Genomic DNA, 21,355 nt, shown 5'->3' with positions numbered 1-21,355 from the left:
AAAAAAAAAAAAAAAAAAAAAAAAAAAAAAAACATACGGTCGAATTGAATACCTCCTTCTTTTGGGAAGTCGGTCAAAAAGAAAGTATTCGTAAAGTTTATCAGTTCGATTTTTGTGGATTTTTCAATGAACTAACTTATTTTAAAAATATTTAATTTCGTACTTATTTTGTGTAAATTTATTTTTATACTAGTGTTACAATTGTTCACTAATTATTTACACGTGTATATCTTTTTTCCTTTTTCTATTCGATTTTTCCCATTAATGTATGCATATATGTATTTCCCTAGAATAATATTGACACGTAGTCTTACGAAATGACGTCATTTTTATTCAAGATGTATTCTATTATTGGTTCAACAAAGTTGCCAGATTTTAATTTTTAATATTTTTTTTTAATAATACAGAATAAATTAGCAATCTAATGTAGAATTAATAAGTAAATTAAAAGATATTGACCAAACATTTTATAATTTTCAGTGCCAGAAGGCAACACGGAGCCGCCAAAGCTGCAAAGCCCGAAAGGTCTAGAAGAAATCCAGTCGGAGTTATCATACATGCAGGCGCTTGACGGCTTTGTTCTGGTGCTGTCGCAACAGGGAGACATCGTCTACTGCAGCGAGAACATTGCTGAACATCTTGGAGTATCACAGGTAAGATTGAACGCTGATATAAACTCAGTGATCCATCACACAGGGCGCGACCCTAGTTTGGACACCAGTCCCCTGCCCAAGAGGAAATTAAAAAAGTTTTTTTTTTATTATTTTAAACATTATTTAATTGCCCTCCACGTAATCCGCTAATAACGAACTTTGCTAGCTCCATCATTGCGGTCGGATGAGACTAGTCATCGAGTTTAGTTTAGATCCGGTCACCCAAATGTTACTAATTTTGGTGTACTCAAAATCATAAGCATCAAAGAAGTTCTTTACGTGTAGATTAAATAAAAGAAATCGGCATTACGCACTCGAGTAACAAACAAATTTACCAATTAAACTTTGATATCACTTACAATTTAAAAAAACATACGAATATTTTTTTTCTGCGACTCCGTCTGTCGACATCTTGAGTTAAAAGAAACAAAAGTAAGTAGCCTATTGTTCTTCCAGACTATGTTCTGCATCTATTCCAAATTTCATCGAGATCCGTTCAGCAGTTTAGGCTACAAACTCTAACAAACATCCATGTAAACTTTCACATTTATAATATTAGTAAGATATACAAAAACAGGTGGTAAATAACCTTACTAACATTTATCTATAAATTGTCGCTACGTGTTTTAAATTTGCAAATAACGTTACAAAATGTTCTTCAAAAAAATATTCCAATGTACAATTGATAAAATGTATCTTTGACTGATTTCTGACATTCAACGTAATGATTATGCAGAATGTATCATTTTTTGTACAAATTATCGGATTGTAGAAAATCCGATAAGATTACGTATTCAAAAATACAAATATACGTGGGGGTGGGACTCACGATCCTTTTAAAAAACAGAAGATATATGCGAAAAACAGTAAATAAACGAGATAACTAATTAATCAACAACAACAGGCATAACAATATTTATTTTTAGTTTAAAATGGCAAACGAACGAGTTACGCTAAAAGAGCGAAGAAACCACTGACCTTCAAATAAATAGAGGACGTACAGATGGTATGTCCCCTACTCCTTCCTCTTCAAATCCTATTCTTATTAGAAAAGGATGGTTCAGATCTTCTTCTACTTATTTAATTGGTTACTCTTCTTTCCTGGTATATTATATTAGTCTTGCAAAGCGCATAACATGTATATTTTCTAACGTATAGAAAATACAGAATTAGGATGCAACCAAAATAAACTGAACCGAAATGTTTTGTAAACAAGCTGTTACAAAACCATCTGAAACGTTCAACAATGTTTTACGTTTAACAGGTGTCGATATAAAATTAGTTTTCCAATTTTAAAATTATTGAAATAAGTTCGATTGACTAAACTATCGCACAACTGTTTAGTCACGCTTTGATTTCTATGAGCTTATACTGTGCGCACACTACTCAATTTTTAGTTGTGCAACTAAACAGTTGAATTGGCTGCGAAACAATCGACAATCGCACTACAGTTTTGCGATAGTTTAGTCAAAGATGTACGCTCGTGTACGTATGAATATATCAATATCATCGTTCATCAGCTCAAACTACAGTTAGAATCTAATCTTAGGTTAAGTAACTCATACACGGTTACTTAAGTACTTTAGGGTTAATTTATCTCACTAACTCCTCCTTAACATACTCTCTTAATAAATATAATATTAACAAAAAATGTAACTTATTTATACGCATTAAACATAAATTTACAATTTGTAGTTCATAAAGGTTTCCGTTGACAAGTTTTTCCGTTGTTTTTTTAATAAATTATATAACATCCGACAACACTAAGGTTGTAGAGCGCAAACAATTTACATTTCAAGGTTATTTTTATAATCAGTAAAACCGTTGCTGGACACTTTCTTTTTAAGCCTTGAATGAAATACATAGCAAGCATAAAAAATTACTTTGATAAATATATATCTTGCATCTCTGTCTATTCCAGATGGAAATAATGGGTCAGAGTGTGTTCGAGTTAAGCCATCCGTGTGACCACGAGGAGATGCGCGAGGCGCTGCGCAGCGGGGCCGGCCGACGGGACATGCTGCTGCGCCTTAAGTGCACATTAACCAGCAAGGGCAGGAGCGTGCATCTCAAGTCTGCATCCTATAAGGTACAAAGAATCATTACTGTGTATACTACATAATGGCCGTTTTTTTTTCTCGCTGGGAAAATGCCTTTACGCATCTCCTCCGTTGCCAGGGGGGGTATGTGGGACTCGCCGCCCAGATGAAAAATGGCCGGAATACCCACTAAAACCCAGCGGTGTTCCTTCTGTCCGCCAGTGGCTGGGTCACGGGAACGCTTGCGCTTTCTTCCGCGACATACTAGCCGTGCCTTAAGTTTTCTGTACATGTTATTTACGTTCTGCCACGCTTTCCATCATGTCATCAACAGTATTCTATACTGGTATATAGAATTATTGGATTGTTGGTTTTTTGAATCAACCGAATTTTTTTTTCGCTATTAAAAAGCTTTCATCGCTGAGTAAGAGAGGCTATATTGTACATCTAAGGGAAGGGTGGGATGTCAGGAAAGATATGACATTCTTAGCCAGGCTAAGCTGGGCAGATCCCTAGTTATGTGTTCAAAGCGTGAAAATTTTGTATATCGTTTATAGACAAAATAATTAAATATCTAGCTTTTGAGAGCGACTTCAGCCACGTGAAATAAAAAAAAATAAGTAGCCTATGTGTTCTTGAAATCCTCTACATCTATGCGATTTCACGAGATCCCATCAGCAGTTAAGGCTACTAACTCTAAAAAACATCCATCCATTCATCTAAACTCTCGCATTTATAATATTAGTAAGATTGTGACATTAGAATAATGTCTGTTCTGTTGACGTTATTTCAACCAGGTCTGAATTAAATATATTGTGGAAATAATATGTTTTCAAAGCTAAGTTATTTATAAATATCTGAGTAATCGATATCCTGTACAATTTGTAATATCTAACGTAACATTTCAATGTGCAATATTTGCAAATATATGAAATCAGTTACCTAGAGTTACGGTAAAAGGTAAAGACCCTTATATTTCAAGAAATTGCGTTAGTGTTGACGAACGCCATTTCTACTTGAACGTTTTGTATTACCTAGAACCTTATATACTAATATTGTCTTAATGACGTTTGTTTCTAAGACCAAATAATATTTGAGTATTTTTGTATTTCACAAGAGTTTTCTTTGGGGAAAACCGTATTCAGTATGACTAAATATATGTATTGATTTTAGTGAATTTGTGTAATATGGTAAGGATATTGTAATTTCCCCGTAAATTGAATTACACTTTATGTAAATTATTCTGTGATCAACAAAACATATCTTCAATTTCAACTTAAAATTTTAACCCATACTGTTATCAAATTCAAGAAACGAAAGTACTTAATATAAGAAAAAAGTTATTAAATTAACCTTACTTATTAATAAGAAAATGCGAAACTTTTGGATGGATGTTTTTTACTACAAATGTCAAAATCGGAACGAATCTCGATGGCATTAGAACATAATCTGGAAGAAAAGCTTTTACTAACTTTTGTTTTTAATTCCGCGTGGACGAAGTCGCTGTCAAATAATAGTTTAAATTTTAGTATTGGTCGCTATTTGTACTCTTATCTACTTTTGTTTATTTCTTGACACTAGTCAAATCAATTTAAGTCTAATTTCATATTACATTATCTCATATACACGTCAAAGTTTAACGCCTAAAGTTTTTTTTTCTGTGTAAAGTATTTTGTCAATGTACAGTACAAAATCTTATAAAAATTAAGCAATGATAAAACTAATCTGTATATTCTTTGTCTAGGTAAATAAACTATTATAAATAATAAAAAAATTAAAGTTAATTACACTTCCAAATTATAATAACAACCACAAATAAACACAAGTTATGTTAATATTGACTCTGTGGCTTGTTAATCGTTTCTGACATGTTCCTTAATTATTGTAAACCAAATTAAATAATTACCGAAATTAATGGGTAAAATGTTTTAATGTTTTAGTAGATTTTTACACGAAAAAGTACAGTACAATGTTATTATATAAAACTCGGCAATTAGAAATTATTTCGAATGGCATGTTCAATATTTTTCGAAGTGTCAGAAAGCTTTTTAATTAATAAAACTTAACACATTGCATGCCGCTATGTTTTTTCTATGAGAGCGAACTTGTCGGTCGAGTTTGTAACACATAACTTCATATATTTCATATGTTCACATTATATCATTTTTAATCTATTGCAGAATATTAACCTTTTCAATTCACTGTATTATATTTAAAAAAAAAACTAGTACGTTGGAGAGCGCTATTATGACATACAGAAAATATGGAAAACCTACAAGGCATAGAAAACGATAGATAAGACAAAATACAAAAGTATTGTTAAATCTTCATACCGCCAGACCTTCCGCTTTTCATATAGTAAAAAAAGGGGACGCAATAGAAATCGCGCCTCAGCACTTAAAATAGCACTAACTAATTTATTCTATTCGCCAGGTCATCCATCTCACCGGTCACATGCTGTCTCCGTCTAAAGACGATAAGGATTCTGAACAAAAACCTGGAGTAGATAAGAAGGACTCTGAAGATAAGCACAGCAAGAACGGTGCTTTAGTGGCTGTGGGCAGACCCATCCCGCACCCAGCCAATATCGAGATCCCTCTGGACTCCACCACGTTTTTGTCCAAACACAGCTTGGATATGAAGTTCTCGTATACCGATGAAGGGTAAGTTAGTTACTATCTTTTGTTATATAAATTCGTCTGTTTTTACACTTATTACTACTACAGGTTTTCATGAAAACATATTTTCTAGGGAAATGTTAGACGTCCTATAAATATTTACTTTTTAAGTTAGGAAATAATTTTTTATAAAATGACATGTTACAACATTTAATTTATCTTGAAATAGGTATGTTTTTGTAGTATTCTGCCAAAAGATGGCGCTTTAAACAATTCTTTAAGTGTATAAAGAGGCAAAATTTAGGTGTCATTTTAAATAGTGTGTTACGACCTTTCGAATGGCTCACAGGCTGTAGTTGTGTTATATCAACAAAAATATCACCTTCAAATGTATTTTGTAGGTTAAACATGATGTGATTTCGCGTCCCCACAACTCAGTTCGCGATAAAGTTCGAGTGTTTTTAATGTTTTAGTGAATAAAAGCTGTTGAAAGTGGTTATTAGTGTGAGAAATGATTGTGAAAGTGTTTTGTTGTTACAAGGAATGTTTCGGATTTTTGGATGATTGGCGCGTATTTTGAAAGGAGGGATGGAACAGGTACTTAATATCAGCCAGTTAATCGTATAAATTCATAGATTTGCTATTATTAATACTTCGAAAGTTTATAATAATTGTTATAAACAAAGTGAAAAGCCGGAGTACTGATAGGTCATTCAAGGTTAACCATATTGAAACCGGTAAACATAACCTAATCCATGGAAAGTATAGGTCACATTGGAGAATGACCTTTGGAACATACGCTTTTAAAAACAGAGCCTTTATCATTTTTAAAATTATCAAAATGCTTTAATCTCCAACTAGTCACTGAATTGGACTTACATTGTTCAATTTTCTTTTCATAAATGCATACAAAGCAATAAATGAATATGCAGTGTGCATTGTTTGCGGGTTTGTTGATACGCTATTTTGTCTGTAAAACTATGAAAATTATATATTATCGCTGCAATGATATTCCAATCTGTCTATCTTGTTTTCTTATCGTCATCTTTCTTTATACAAAATGTCTGCTAAGTTAACTCATAAGCAAAAATTAAAACATTTTGTTTTTAATAAATTTCCTTTAACTAAGTTACGTAGATCTATCACATTAAAGATTTGTCAATGTGTATAAAATCCTGACTTTTTCATATAACAATTACCAAGTTTCTTAAGAATATTGTTTGTTGCAGATTAATGAATACTCTGGGATTCGAACCGGACGAATTGGTCGGTCGTTCCTTGTATGAATATCATCATGCAGCAGACACTGCAAATCTGGCTCAGCAGTTCAAATCTCGTAAGTTTTTATTGTATCCTATTGTTTTACTGTTAAGAAAAAAATTAGCACTGGATTGCTAATGCTGGTTTGATGCAACACTAGATTATTGGCATTCACATCCCGTTCCTATGACAGCTGTCAATGTCATTCAAACATAATGGAATAGTGCGCCATTCTGGAGGGATTAGTGCCCTGAGTATTTAAGTTAATTACGTTGTAACGGTTATGTTAATTGCCTAAATTATCTAGATAAATTTTGTACCTAACTGATTTAATAGCAGTTATAGTGAGTGATTTCTGCTAATTTTACCCTAACATTTACAGTTACATGTAATTTGTTTTTAAAGGTCTTGTAGAGGTCATAAAGGCAAGCCATATTGTTACCAATTGCAATATATAATTCGTGATTTGTATGTCTTACTAATGTTACTTATTGATTTTGATTTGTTTTTAAAAATGCAGTTAATTTAAAACATTGACCTTACTCTTAAAAATGTATACAGTGCAATAGATGGCGCCACTGTACTAACATACGTGCTGCAAGTTGTACGTAATTATGAAATTATCCACTAGATGGCACTAGTAGTTCCAAATAGTAAATTTTTGTATCTATTAAAATCTACAATGAAAAATATTCACATGCAAGTTTTCTTTGTGTTAACGTAATTATAAAATTGATTACCTAAACGATGACTAAGTAGAAATTATAAATTTTAAGTTGGATATAAATCCAGGAATAATACGCTTATTTCGAACCCATATACGAATGCAACGGTCTCTTTATAAATGTGGATTCAAGCTACACAATTCCTACATTATAATTATTTCATAGCGTTCAAATAAGGTCAAGGGAGGGTCGAGGATGTCGGATAAAGGAATAAAATAACAGGAACGTCTGTCCCTTTAATATATCCGTGAAGGTATTCACTATGAAGTTGTCTATTCAATCAAATGGAATTTCAATAGCCGACATTTCACTATCGTTGATATACTATTGATTACAATTTTCAGTACACTTGTACATTTTTACAATTATTTTTAAGAGAATTTAAAATATACTAATGTTATAAAGAGGAAATATTTGCATGTATTAAAATAATAGTTGAAATAACCCAAAAACAACTGGACCGATTTAAAAAAGTCTTTTATCGTTAGAAAGCTACGTTATTAGTGAGTTATGTTACTAGGCTGTTTTTTTACCATTTTTTAGTTTCACGTGGACAGTCGCGATCAACTGCTTTGAAAGATACTGCTTTTTACTGATTTTTTTTTATATATAAATACAGGTATTTAAAATATGAATTGTCTATAAAAGTTGTTTAAATATGAATTACAATAATACACGTGCTTCGATTTTCAAACGTAATAGTTTTGCACAACATGAAGTCAAGATAGCTCACGTGATCCATAGCTTCATACCAGCGGTTATTTCGGCTCTTGGATTATCGCCATACGATCTACAAAGACGTGAAAAAATGGAATTTTACCATTAGATAATATAGCGTGTTTGAACACCGACCGACGGATATTTTATCTCTTACTCAAGGGCGTGTGATTACATAATTATTATATAAAACTGTTCACTCTCATGTTATTTGTTTATAAATAACATGTTTTTGTAAAAGGTTATCATTGTTTTGTAACAAGATGTTGACTTCGTCCCCCTAAGATAAAAATATATACCCCAAGTTACTCAGTGATAACGTAGCTTTTTAACAGTGAAAGACGTTTTGCAATCGGCCAAGGAGTTCAATACATACAAGAATCCAAAAAAAATAAATCTTTCCTCTGTTAATATTAGTAAGAAAATATTAATAGTTCTAAGGTTGTGAAATACCGTCCTTGCCTTAAGAGAAATGGGTAGAAAGGGGGAGAGGGCTAACATGGGCAACCGGTCACATTTGTGCGAAGAGATTAAAGTCTGCTTTACCACTTTCTACTGACTCTAGGAGAGATATTCCGAATTCTTACATTTTTAGACTTTGACGTTAAATCTCTGTGGTTCTCAAATCATAATTAACTTTCTTTGTGATTCGACTCTATTACCTTGAGATGCGATTAGGGATTTTTCAATCATAATTAACGTATTAAATTTGCGACATTTTCCCCTATTTTATTAAAGTCATGAGATTTAAATTTCATATTTATTACTTTTGTAAGCACGGTTTTTATATTAAATTGTATTATTTTAAATGAAATTGAAAACTAGCTTTTTTCTTATGTCTGCTTCCTTTTGGAATAAAACAAATCTATTACTTAGTGATAATGTCGATTTCTAATGATAAAATAATTTTCATCTTTATACAATTGTGAGCACCGAAAGATGTGAACTATTCTACAGTTTGAAGGCTAGGCTTATAACGGACTAGCTGTTCCCGTGCGACTTCATCCGCATACAATTATAAAATTTTTATTTTATTATTTACATGTGTAAAATTATCAATTGCAATTGTCAAAATGACATGACTTGACAAACCATGGCAACCTTCCTTCCTTAATGTTGGCAGCTTGTAGTTTCTGGCCCCTTTCCCACGTGAAGGTTTATTCCAAATTATTTATCCCCAAGTTTAATGGCGTAAAAATAAATAACCTAAAGCGTGTCGTAAGTGTAGTGCTTTCAATTAAATAAATTATTATTCATAAACATGCTGTGATTGCTGAAATCCTACGCCACAAAGTAGTGTGTGTTTACGCTTTATTATAGAAGTACAGATATACTGAAAAACAAACGTTATTTAACATTAGAATCCTTTGTTATACCACAAGGGAAATAAAACTTTTATTCCTGCGAAGAAAGCGGTATAAATGTAGACATGTTTTCGCTTTTAACGGAATAGGTTTTGTGATTATATTGTACATTGTTTTGCCATTGACGGAATTAGTTTGTTAATCATATCTAGGACGGCAGTTGTATGGATTCCGTAAATACTTCGATATCGTTGTATTAACTATTTAAAATATTTGTATAAATACGTGGAGCGAAAACTTTGTATCCCTCCTGGAATAAAATTGGTCAAAATGATTATAAAACCTCTGGTTATGTACTAATTTCCACCAATGCGCGAGTGTGTACTGATAGAAATTACAAATGTCATATTAATAAACTAGTTGTTGCTCGCGATTTCGTCCCCGTGTCATTAAAATATATGCCTATATTACTCACTGATGTAGCTTTTTAATGGCGTAAGAATAAAATCGGCCAAGAAGTTTTTGAGTTATTTTATTTTAAAAAAAAAACGTTCCTGTTTTTAATATTAGTATAGATATAAGGCAGTAGAAAATAATATGTATTTTTAATAATAAAAGCTATCTTATTTGTATTGATATTCTAAGCACGCTCCACACGTCTTATGACACGTTTACATTCTGTCCCGTATCCCTTGACTTATCTAACCATTAGGTGGCTAATGTTACGTAAAATGTCTCTTAAGTGCACAAATTCAACTTATTTTATTGCGAGCTTGCTTTTTAGCTTGCTTAAAAGTAATATGCTATGACTAAAGATAAGTTTTAGTTTTAATATTATTAGTATACTAGTTTTCGCTCGTGGTTCCGTCCGCGTGAAATTAAAAAATTATATAAAACATAGCCTATGTTACTCACATTTTCAGTGAGCTTTTTAATGGTGAAAGAATTTTTGAAATCGTCCCAGTAGTTTTTGAGTTATTTCAATACATACAAAAATTCTAAAATATATATATTTCTCTTTATAATGCTTTTTTTAATCCTAATTAGATCAAAAAGGTGAATAATATAATGTTAGTATAGATAGTAAAATATTAATAGTTCAAAGGTAGTCATAGTTTGTAAAATACAGTCCTTGCTTGGAAGAAATGGGTGCGAAGGAGGAGAGGACGAAAATGGACATCCGGCCACATCCGTGCAAAAATGTTAAAGCCTGCTATACCACTGTCAGTATTAGGAGAGATATTCCGAATTATTGAAATAATTTTTGAATCGGCCCAGTAGTTTTTGAGTTATTCCATTACAATCAAATAAACAAAGTTTTCATATTTAAAGATATGTGGCTGATGAGCTACCTCTGAATACAACAGATGTGTTATCGTATTCAGAGGTGGTGTCAAAAATACAAAGTTAATTTCTTCTAGTGTATCTCCACCGGAAAAATACAAACAAATATCTCTTGTAAAAAGACAGAGATACTAATATTATCTACAGGTTTTTCAACTATAAAGCACACGGTATCACGTTTATAAACCCAGTTCGAGAATTCGTATTTGTAAATTAAATTTCAAATACTGTGGAGAATGGCATCTTTATTTTGCGTTTCCGGGGAATTGGAGTTTTTATTTGCTCTTTAAAGCATTTTCGCTAAAGTGCCGCGAGGAAATCTGTCTACATTTTCTTACAGAATTTATTCTTTACCGTAGTGTGTAAATAATCTTACGTCTTACTAATATTATAAATGCAATAGTAGATGGATGGATGTTTGTTAGAGTTAGCCTAAAAGGCTGAACGGATCTTCATGAAATTTGGCACAGATGTAGAGTATGGTGTGCAAGAACACATAGGCTACTTAGTTTTTTTTTTTAAATTCCACGCGGAGGGAGTCGCTGACGAAAGCTAGTAAATTAATAAACAAAACGTTTTTTGTTGTTTTATCAAAAGAAAAGCGATATATTTTACGCACACGTAACTCGTTACCTGGCTTTACGTATGTTTAATTTATTAAAATTAGGTAACATATCTCAACTCTATACGATGTTAAAAAAATAAAAAATGTAACACAAAAAAGTAACGTAACTTTTTCAAACGCAAGTGATTTACAGCCTTTGAATTATGCATAAGTTACAATAAAATGTATTTTTTTATGTATCAAGTTACTATGTTAAGTGAAAAGAGACATTTTAATTAATTCTGTGCTAATGTAGATAAATAATTATAGGCCACGATACTGTACTTACTCCAAAAACTTTTTTTTTTTAAATATAAAATTATGTTGATTTAGACTGGTTGTTATACAATAAACAATAGAACTGTACAGTTAAAACTGTTCTGAGCGTACTGGCCTTTAGTAACATTTGTGTTACGCGTGCTGTGATTTTTTTAAATAGAAAATCATGGATTTACAGGCAGGGTTATCGCTCTCTCACAAGTGACCACTTGTCACGTACTGACACGACCTTTATGTGCGTGCTGTGGATATATTGAGTAGAGAAACAATTAGATCGCATTTATTTTAACAAAGTTGTAATTATAGTCCTCCGTATACGTGACGATTGTCAGATTTTCTCAACTACACCATACTCAAAGTAACCACGAGTCCTTTATGGTACACCAACGGTGGTAGTGCCCGCTTTAACATCTTAGCACGAATGGGCCGGCACGCCCCCAGTAATACCACGACCACACAGAAGACAGGCGTGAAATGGGAGCAATTTCGTGTTTCGTCTGATGAGTGTGGTGCCAGAGGCCTAATTTAAGTCCCTTTCTCTTTACCACCCTTTTCTTATAAGGAGAGGTTGGGAAGAGGAAGTGGATTTGACGGTGGAGGAGATGCGTAGGAAGGGGAAATATCCTCTATATGTGCGTCTCCTCCTCCGTCGTATAAGGGTAGGCAACGCATCTGCAATTGCGGATGTCTATGGGCAGCGGTCGCTTCGCCATTTTGGCGGTTTCAGGTGGTCGCTTGCTCGTTTGCCACCTTGTTATATAAAAAAAAAAAAAAAATGTATGTAACAGTAGGAAGCACTTAGTTTTATTTAAATCTAATATTGTCTACGTTTACCTACATCTAGAAAGTGAAGGATGGATTGCGTGAAAGGACACATGACCAAGAAGGGAGTGATGACAGATGATGGATGATAGAGTTATTTGGAGGACGAAAACCCGGCGCGCCGATCCTACGGGAGTAGGATAAGGCAGGCGAGATGATGATGATGATTCTCTATGATTACCTGATTGCAATCTAAGTCCGTTACATGTACACCCCTTTACATTAAATAGTTTTGTGTCTAAAGATACATTGAAAAATAATCTGTTACATAGTATGTAGTAGGTATAGAATGTAGGTACACTCAGTGCCACCGATTAGCCGTGAGTTCACTTTTACGTAAATATTGTACTTGCATTGAAAGTTAAAGGTTATGTATCACGTTTGTTGTCCACGTCTCGTTTGCAGACAAGTGCGATTCGGCTGATCGATGTTAACGAATAACTTGCGTTTAAAAATATAATCTATCACAGCATGATAGGCAAGGCCGTACGTTGTTGGCACATTAACAACCGCGATATGTAGAGGTCGCCACACGCCCTGGGCGGATATTAAATCTATTTACATTTAGTTTAATTGCAAAAATATGAATCTAGAAAATATATGGCCACAATTACAATCAGGTATCTTAGTGTTGTCTAGTGTAGTAAATACCTACCAGTTTTAGATCATAATTTTCCGCCATTCATTCACACGTGCAGTAATCTGTACGCTAATTATATGTATAACAAAAGCGTTGACTAAACTGTTTCTTTATCTTACTTCTTACTAATATTATAAATGCGAAAGTTTAAACGGATTGATGTTTGTTAGAGTTTACGACCTAAACTGCTGAACGGATCTCTATGAAATTCTGTAAAGATGTAGAGGATAATCTGGAAGAACACACAGACTTTTTTTATATATTTGCAAAAGGGCAATAAACTTATTAAATGCAATTGTCTTGTTTAGTTCATGAATAAAGTGAATTAATTGGCAACGCCATTGTGCAATTGACGCTGACCGACTGACGGACAAATATCTTACTGAGTACTATACGTATGCCTGAGCGAATAGATCTGATGATTACACGATATATAACTTTACCGTATATTAAATGTATGATTTTTAGGCTAAATATATGCTCAAATCAGCATTTATCTTTTAAAATTTTAAAAAAATTCTATTAAAACATCTAGATTCTAGATTGTTTTCAACTATGGTAGAGTATTTTACGTAAGAAACAATAAAATTCACATGTAAGACCGATATGTAATTTACATTTTTTTTAATACCGACTTTGTTTTAACTACGCCAATTGGTGACAATGACTCTCCTTAGTAATGTTTATTTACTTATACACTTAAAAAAGTAGATAAAAACGTATAGTAATTATTATACTAAGAATACACATAGGTAGAAGTAACATTGGCACACACAATGCTGTAGGATAAACAAAAACCATTGGCAAGCGAGCATGCCAGCTATTAGATAACACTTCGCGCTTCGTTTTTATATTTCATCTCGTATTCAGCGTAAAAGTGGTAATTCTTTTTTTATTTTCGTAAATAAAACCCCGGAATTCGCTAATTTAGTGAAGCTACCACTGACCATAGACGTCTGTATTTGCAAATGTGTTGCTTACCTTTAATAAACAGAAGAGGGAATGCAGAGAAAGAGGAAATTTCCCCTACCTATGCGTCCCATCCGCCGCCAAATCTTTCCTGAAAATGCAATACCCATCCTTTATTTGTACAATAAGGTGGAATATGGTACAGGACTAAAATTAGTCAAACAAACGCACACTCATCAGACGAAACGCGGAATACCTTCCACTTGATGTCTTTCTTCGGTTTTGTCGTGGTATTGCGGGGCGCGACTGGAACATACCTGTGAATATATTAAAGCGGGCTCTACTGTAATAAATTCTCTAATGAAATATAAAAGTTCACGTCTAGAAGAATGGCTGAATGACACCGTATGGTTAAAGTTTGTAACCAATGATTTTCTGGACATTACTTTCTTTTATAATTCCTGATTAACACTAATAGTATCGTAATTTTTTTGTTTAATTTTCTCTAAATGTTATTCGTGTAAAAATTAGGGTCATTTCGCGGGTTTGTTTCCATCAAATTTACAGTATAATTTTGCTAATATATTGTTTTGTCATGTCACTCAAATGACAATTGTAACAATTATAATGTTGACATTTGATGGATGAACTTACCAAATTAATGATTTGTTTAACTAATGGTCCTAAAGTACTAAGTATTTCTGGGAATAATCAACATTTAGGTGAATTATTGTAGTTTCATGCAACACATTTACTAACATAAGGCAAACATGTGACACAAATACTTGTTAATTGTTTTGATTCTTCCTCGTATCTTCCTTATAAAAGCTTTTGAATTTAATATTATTGTTGGAATTCATTTTCGCAGTTTTATCGTCACTCAGAATACGTTTTTCTTTAATATAAAATTTCTAGCAACTGTCCTCAACAATACTGAAACGTATTTTCTATGAAGTTATCATCTTACAGCTAAATTTACGTATCCATAAATCGCATAATCGCATATATCATTCTTTATAAATATTTCAGTATGTCTACTGTCGTAAGAGGTAGCGCCACTTTAAAATCTTCGATGTAGCACAGTGATAGAAATATATTTTCAGTCCATGCATTTGTTGATCGTAATTTTTCCACCACCTTGAACTTGAACGTTCTGAGAGTCGTACAAAAATACTTTCCTGATTCACGGCCGCATAGCTACGATAATGCGATGTAAACGCATCGCACGATAAGTTCCATTAAAATGTTTTTTTTTTTTTTGTAAATAAGATAAATACTCAGCAGAATGGTTTGAATTGTTAAATATTTAAACATATTAATTAAAATCATTTTAGAATGCTTTTAACTAGTTTTCTCTATTTTATTGATTGAGTCTAATTTTTAGTTAATACTGGCTTTCGTGGGCCAGTTATGAGTGTGGAAGGGTACATCGGTAGAGGTAGACCTAGAAAGAGATGGATGGATTGTGTAAAAGGTGACATGATCAAAAAGGGAGTGATGACTGAGATGACGTATGATAGAGTTATGTGGAGGACAAAAACCTGTTGCGCCGACCCTACGGGAGTAGGATAAGGAGATGATGATGACTGGCTTTCGTGGGCGTAGAATAAAAAAAACAAAAGTAAGTAGCCTATGTGTTCTACATAGTTTTGTTTTTTTTTTTATTATACGCGGACTATCTATATCTAGACTATCCTCAACACTTATGAAAAAAATTATCGAGATTCATTCAGCGATTTAGGCTACAAACTCTAACCATTCAACCATCCATCTAAACTTTTGCATTTATACCTTAGTAAGATAACGTGACTCGTAGACTAGATTTGAGTGTAGAATTACGACTTATGTTTTAGCACGATAACAGGTTTTTTCTAATTTGTTCTTTGAACATTTTTAAATACATAGTCCCCGTGAGAATACAGGTGATGAATTTTACTTTTAGATTCTTCCACAATGACGTGGGTTTGACTATTAGTTTTTACTGCTTAAAGACTCGTAGATTTGTAAGCGAGTTTCTTTGTGTTTGTACAGGACATTGTAATACGTGCCTTTTAAAAGCTCTTTACCACATTCCTGGAGCAATGGATTCATTCAAACGTGGTCTGCCATGACCACCGTGTATTTGTGACCACAAAAAACATCCGTTCCAACTTAACGTCACACGTACGTTGTGACGCGGATGAATTTAAATTTAGAATAGAATTTTTAAATATTGAAACGCGGTCTTTCGACGGGAAAGAGATCGACCGGTAAGGTCGTTACAATTTGTTGTTAACTTTTAAATACCATTTCAGAGTATTTTCTTGTGTCATGTTTGTGGCGATTTCGAGGACAATCTATTAATATTAGGCGTCATAAAACGTTTGGCAATAAGAAATAGACGTGTTTTGGCCGGGACATACATCAATTACCAATTACATCAATTGCTTCTCTTACTACGTTGATACAGATAACAAGGGTTTACTATCACGGAGAGCAATGCCTCCTAACTTTTATTATTCGTATTTTGATTCTGGATTGTTCTATAAACCAAGCTGTTTACTAGTTACTATCCTACTATGTTTAATTTTTGACCGACTTCTGGTTTCGAGGAGGTACTGAATTCAAATATAAGACCGGCCTTATTGCAAATGATACCGACCGCCGACGAATACAGTTACTAAATGGGCTCTTCAGATATGATATAACTTTATTCATTCGAAGGATAGTTATGTCATGACAAGTTAAACGGCCACTAAAATAGTATGTAGAAAGTAGTTATCTCTTAGAGTAACCTAATTTTGTTGTGTTGGTAAAAACAGTACAGTTTATGAATTCCTGTGATTATCAATGTTCGTATCAACAACAACAGTTTATTTTATAATAATTCAGTCAGATTTTTAATTTATACAGCTTGTCGTATCGTGTATAATTTTTTTCTTCTCATAGTAACTAGTGAAATAAATTTTCCCAGCCTTAAAACACAGTTTATTATTAATTCGAAGTATTTACTTGAATGAGAAGCTTTATCAAGAAAGTCAATTTAATTTTCTCTTCCGCACTCTATCAAAAGTTAGAAACCCTTTGATAATTGATTTAAACGAACAACCTAAAAGTAATTAACTCGCATAACTTTGAAGATCAAAGTTCGTATTGACGTAACTGGGGTATATTTATATTTGTAATTTAACTAAATATTCTAATGTATGTTAAAAATCAGCAGTCGTTAAAGAAATCGAATTTAATCAATTCACGTGTGAAAAAATTACTCAATAGATAAACATTCAGCTATCCTAAATTCAATTTTCTTTGATCAATTTATATTTTTTCGGGATCGTTTTCCTGTTCCAATTTTACTTTATTTTCCAGCGACCGTTAAATGTACTTAACCCAATTTTTGTGACCAAATGCCATTGTGTCATCACTTAAATTAGAAATTACTTTCAGTCGTTCATATTTATTTTACTTTAATCTCTCGTAAACTTCACGAAATTGTGCCTTTATAAATGAACTACATTTTTACGATGAGTTAATAATTGTCACGGTTTTAGACAATAATTAAAGGTTGTAAAACGGATAAATCTAATATTTATAAACAGACCATGAATTAAAAGTAAACGAAAAAAAAAAAAATTAGTGCTGTTAACTCGGTCAATAATAATTACTGAAAAGTGTCTGTTTTTCCCAATGAGATAGAGCCGTTTCTTCTTAAGTTTTGTATGGTGCTATTTACGTTTGGCTTTTTAGTTCTCCACTAAAGATCAAGGTTTTTGAAAGTTGGCACCCCTGGCACTAGCTAACCGCTGATGGATAAATAGATCAAATTTAAACTACTATCTACCGATTCATCTTGTCATGTGACTTCAAGTCACGCGTATGGATGTTGGAATAATAAGTTTGTACAAAGTAGGTCGAGGGGCCTGGGTTCGTACAACAATCATTTTGCTGTCAACCGGATTCTATTGGCGCTGTTCACCTTTTTAAATTTTGACGTCGCGGTACTTAAAGCTTAGTAGCTTAGTTAAATAGTTAAGAAAGTTTACATAATTTCTGCATAATTAACGGCCGTTTTCTCCTGTTTTTATAAAATTATTTTGAAGTACGTATTTTGAGTAGGTCAATGCACTAATGATACATGTTTTTTTTTGGCAGTATACGAGTGTCGTATGTCTGAAGACACCTTGAAATAAGCATAGTACAAATAAACGCTTTCCCTTTTTTTAGGGACATTTTATGTATTTCATAACTGACTTTTCCATCAATTTTTTGAAAATACCATTGATATTTTATTTTTAATCCATATAATTTAGTTTTTTTTTACTTAAATAAGTTATAGCAACTTTAGTTTTACGTGATATCGTTTTTCTTCAAAACTAGTTCAAACGATTTCAAACACAATAAAATACTCATTTCATAGAAAAGTCTAGCCGTAAAACGTATTGCCTATCAGCTCTTACGATCGTAACCTAGAAACTTCAGGCTACCTACGTAACCTTAAATTATACTTTCACAAAACTACGCGTATTATATTGAGTACAATCCATATATCTTTTTTTTTTACATTATACATTACATAGAGCACCACCGGCTGTGGAATCCGAGCTGAGTATACTTTTTATTAGAATTAGTTATGAGTTAAATTACTTGAAGATTTTTATTCTGTCTAGCTATTAAGCTGTATGTTCTGTAATCCAGCCAGCCGATCCATTAAGGTCTGAATTTTGGGACATTAGTAGATAACTGGAGCGTATGTTATACTTATAGCTAAGCTTTTTAATTCAACGCGGTCAAAGTCTGTGGCGATAGCTCGTGTTGTATAACCGTCGAAGTAAAACACAAACAAGTTAGTACAACGTACTAGTTACGTATGTATGAATACATCAATTTATTCGCTTGTTTGTCTCCCCGGTACGTTGCTAGCCGCAGATCTGGCTGAATGCCAAACGACTTGGTTATTCCAACATAAAACAATACGTGTATATTCCTTTTGGTAAATACATTTTTTAAGTTTTAATTTTTAATCCAGTAAGAATGGCTTGATCGGATAAAAATTGGTTAAAAATTGAGGTTTTTATTTCACCAAATTGTGATATAGATTTGGTATGAGAATTTTACACTTGGGATCTCTTCAAGTAACTATTAAGGATTGTGTGTAGGCCTTAAGTAACTTTGATTAACTAAGGAAAGGTTTCCAACACACCACAAGTCTGCTCTTCTGTTGAACATCAAGTCAACATTGTTGCAACCGTTACTTAGTTTTATAGCCACTACTGAGCCACTACTATAGTATATAATCAATTTGACTGTTTGTTTTCTTTGAACCTTTATTTACATAGATTAAGTTATTTTGTTAAAGTTTCATTGGTAAATAATTGTTTAAATAGGTTTATATTAAGACATGCTATTTATAATAGAAACAACCTTATTTCAAACATAACAAATAGTGCACAAGATGTAATAAATAACTTTATTTTTTAAACATGCAACATGCTACAGGTATACAACTCATCTCTTTTTTATCTCTTGTTTTTTATCATCTAGAAGTAAAACACTTTCTTATTAAAACATACGTAGTTATGAAGATGAGGCATTAATCAATTTATTAAGTAGCCAAAGATATTTATATTAAAGCCAAAATATTAAGAAAAAAGTGTTTTTGTCTATCAGCTATCAAACTCTTTCGTTATCGTCTCGCGTGACAAGAGCTCAGTAAATTACAGTGAGTAAACGCTAGCCGCGCACGCCACTCACGAAGCCGCAATACTCGAAAGAATTTCAAACGACGTCTATTTTCACTGTCCCATATAATGCACAATAAAAAATGCACAATTTATAGTATTCAGTGTCTAATTAAACTAGTTGATACGAAAAACAAGTTAGTTTCGTTGCAGAAATATATTTATGCGGCTTAATAGCACGAGGTTGCAGGAGGTTCCTGTATTAGGACGACCGAGGGCCATGGCAGCAGTAAGCAACATGTGGCTATCATGATGATGAAAGCTGCTATGAAAAGAAAGCAGCCTAGTGACTAATAGCTCTGATAATTTGGTACCTTTTCGTGATTGTTTTATGGTACTATTAAAAAAAATCTTAGCCGCAAAATAAAGAAACACTACAAGATGTAAAAAAAATCCTTAAGAAGTTGCCCAGCCGAAAGTCAACTGTGCCCTTGTAACTTAAATAATAAGATATATTCAAATAAAAAAAAACTGTATAATAAATTACGGCATTACATTATTCATAGCAAGGGTTTTGTTGAAAAAAGTGTTAGACCTGTTTCAACATTCCTTCGTCTAGCTCCGTGTAATTTTGTTAATGGTTATATCGGAAATTTATGTACAGACATAAATTGTCGGCTAAAGTTTCTATCGGAAGGATTAACTGAGAAGTGCATTTGAAATTATATTGCTTTTAATAGACGATATTATTATACTGTCGTAGATAAATTATGATACCCCTTATTACTTTATATGTTAAGTAGATGTGCCCGCGACTCTGTCGGTACGGAATTATAAAAAAAACTGAGTAGGCTACGTGTTCTTCCAGACTACCCTATACATTTATAATAATTTCATCGCGATTAGTTCAACAGTTTAGAACACAAATTCTGACAAACATCCATCGATCTAAACTTTCGCATTTATAAGATTAGATTAAATTTTTTTTATTAGTAAGATTAATCAATGCTGTCATCAGTAACAGGACTTTTTTTAAGGTGTCATTTTTCTTTACTTTAATAGGTCTGTTTTTTAGAAATGTTGCAAATAACCAAATAATTTAGGGAATGTACAATATATATGTTAGAATGTGGAAATTAAATTAACGCTTTACGCTAATGGTAGAAATGCCAACATTTAAATGTCACATCTAGTAAAAACGTCGTCGACACTACAGCTGTTTGTTTAGGAACCGTTGCGTAGGTGTTTTTGTAAGAGCTCCTGCCGCTCAGAGATACGGGAGTTTTTGTTGCGTATACTAATGTTATCTTTCAATTCAAAACCTAATGTTGTTTTTACCTTTCAAATACATCTCAGGAAAAAGTAAATATTTTTCCCTACAGGTTTATTAACGGTTATTGATTTCTGAAAAAATAAAATCAATTAATTGGTGTTAAATATTGTATACTTTGAACTAACAAGAGGCCGACCTGATTGACACATAACGCATCTAGTAGCTTCCTCATTCCGTTTTATATTTTACAATAGGAAAAATAATGTCAAAAGCCATAGTGCAAGGAAGAGTTTGATTTTAAACTTTTTATTTTCTTAGAAATCTTTCTGGGATGTTCGAAAATATACTTTGTGGCATTGATAACAATGATTTTTATTTTTAACTAGCTTTCGCTTATGAATCCGTCCGTCTGTAATTAAAAAAAAAACGAAAGTTAGTAGCCTGTGTTCTTTCGGCGTATACTCTACATCTATACCAAATTTTATGGTGATCCGATCAGCAGTTTAGGCTA

The 21,355-nt window shown here is 32.7% G+C and overlaps 1 protein-coding gene across 3 annotated transcripts in view; it reads left to right on the top strand.

Moving 5' to 3' along the window:
* The window catches only part of LOC106103842 (hypoxia-inducible factor 1-alpha-like), a 76,551-nt gene that overhangs the window by 31,944 nt on the left and 23,252 nt on the right, over positions 1–21,355 (top strand). For all 3 annotated transcript variants that reach the window (XM_013283750.1, XM_013283748.1, XM_013283749.1), the window contains exons 3-6: positions 481–653; positions 2,575–2,742; positions 5,126–5,355; positions 6,540–6,646. In XM_013283750.1, the coding sequence (XP_013139204.1) occupies positions 481–653; positions 2,575–2,742; positions 5,126–5,355; positions 6,540–6,646 (678 nt within the window). The remainder of the gene's footprint in view (positions 1–480; positions 654–2,574; positions 2,743–5,125; positions 5,356–6,539; positions 6,647–21,355) is intronic.

This window comes from Papilio polytes, unplaced genomic scaffold, assembly GCF_000836215.1.
Source record: "Papilio polytes unplaced genomic scaffold, Ppol_1.0 DF823700.1, whole genome shotgun sequence".
NCBI lineage: Eukaryota > Metazoa > Arthropoda > Insecta > Lepidoptera > Papilionidae > Papilio > Papilio polytes.
This window is presented reverse-complemented; position numbering and strand designations above follow the sequence as displayed.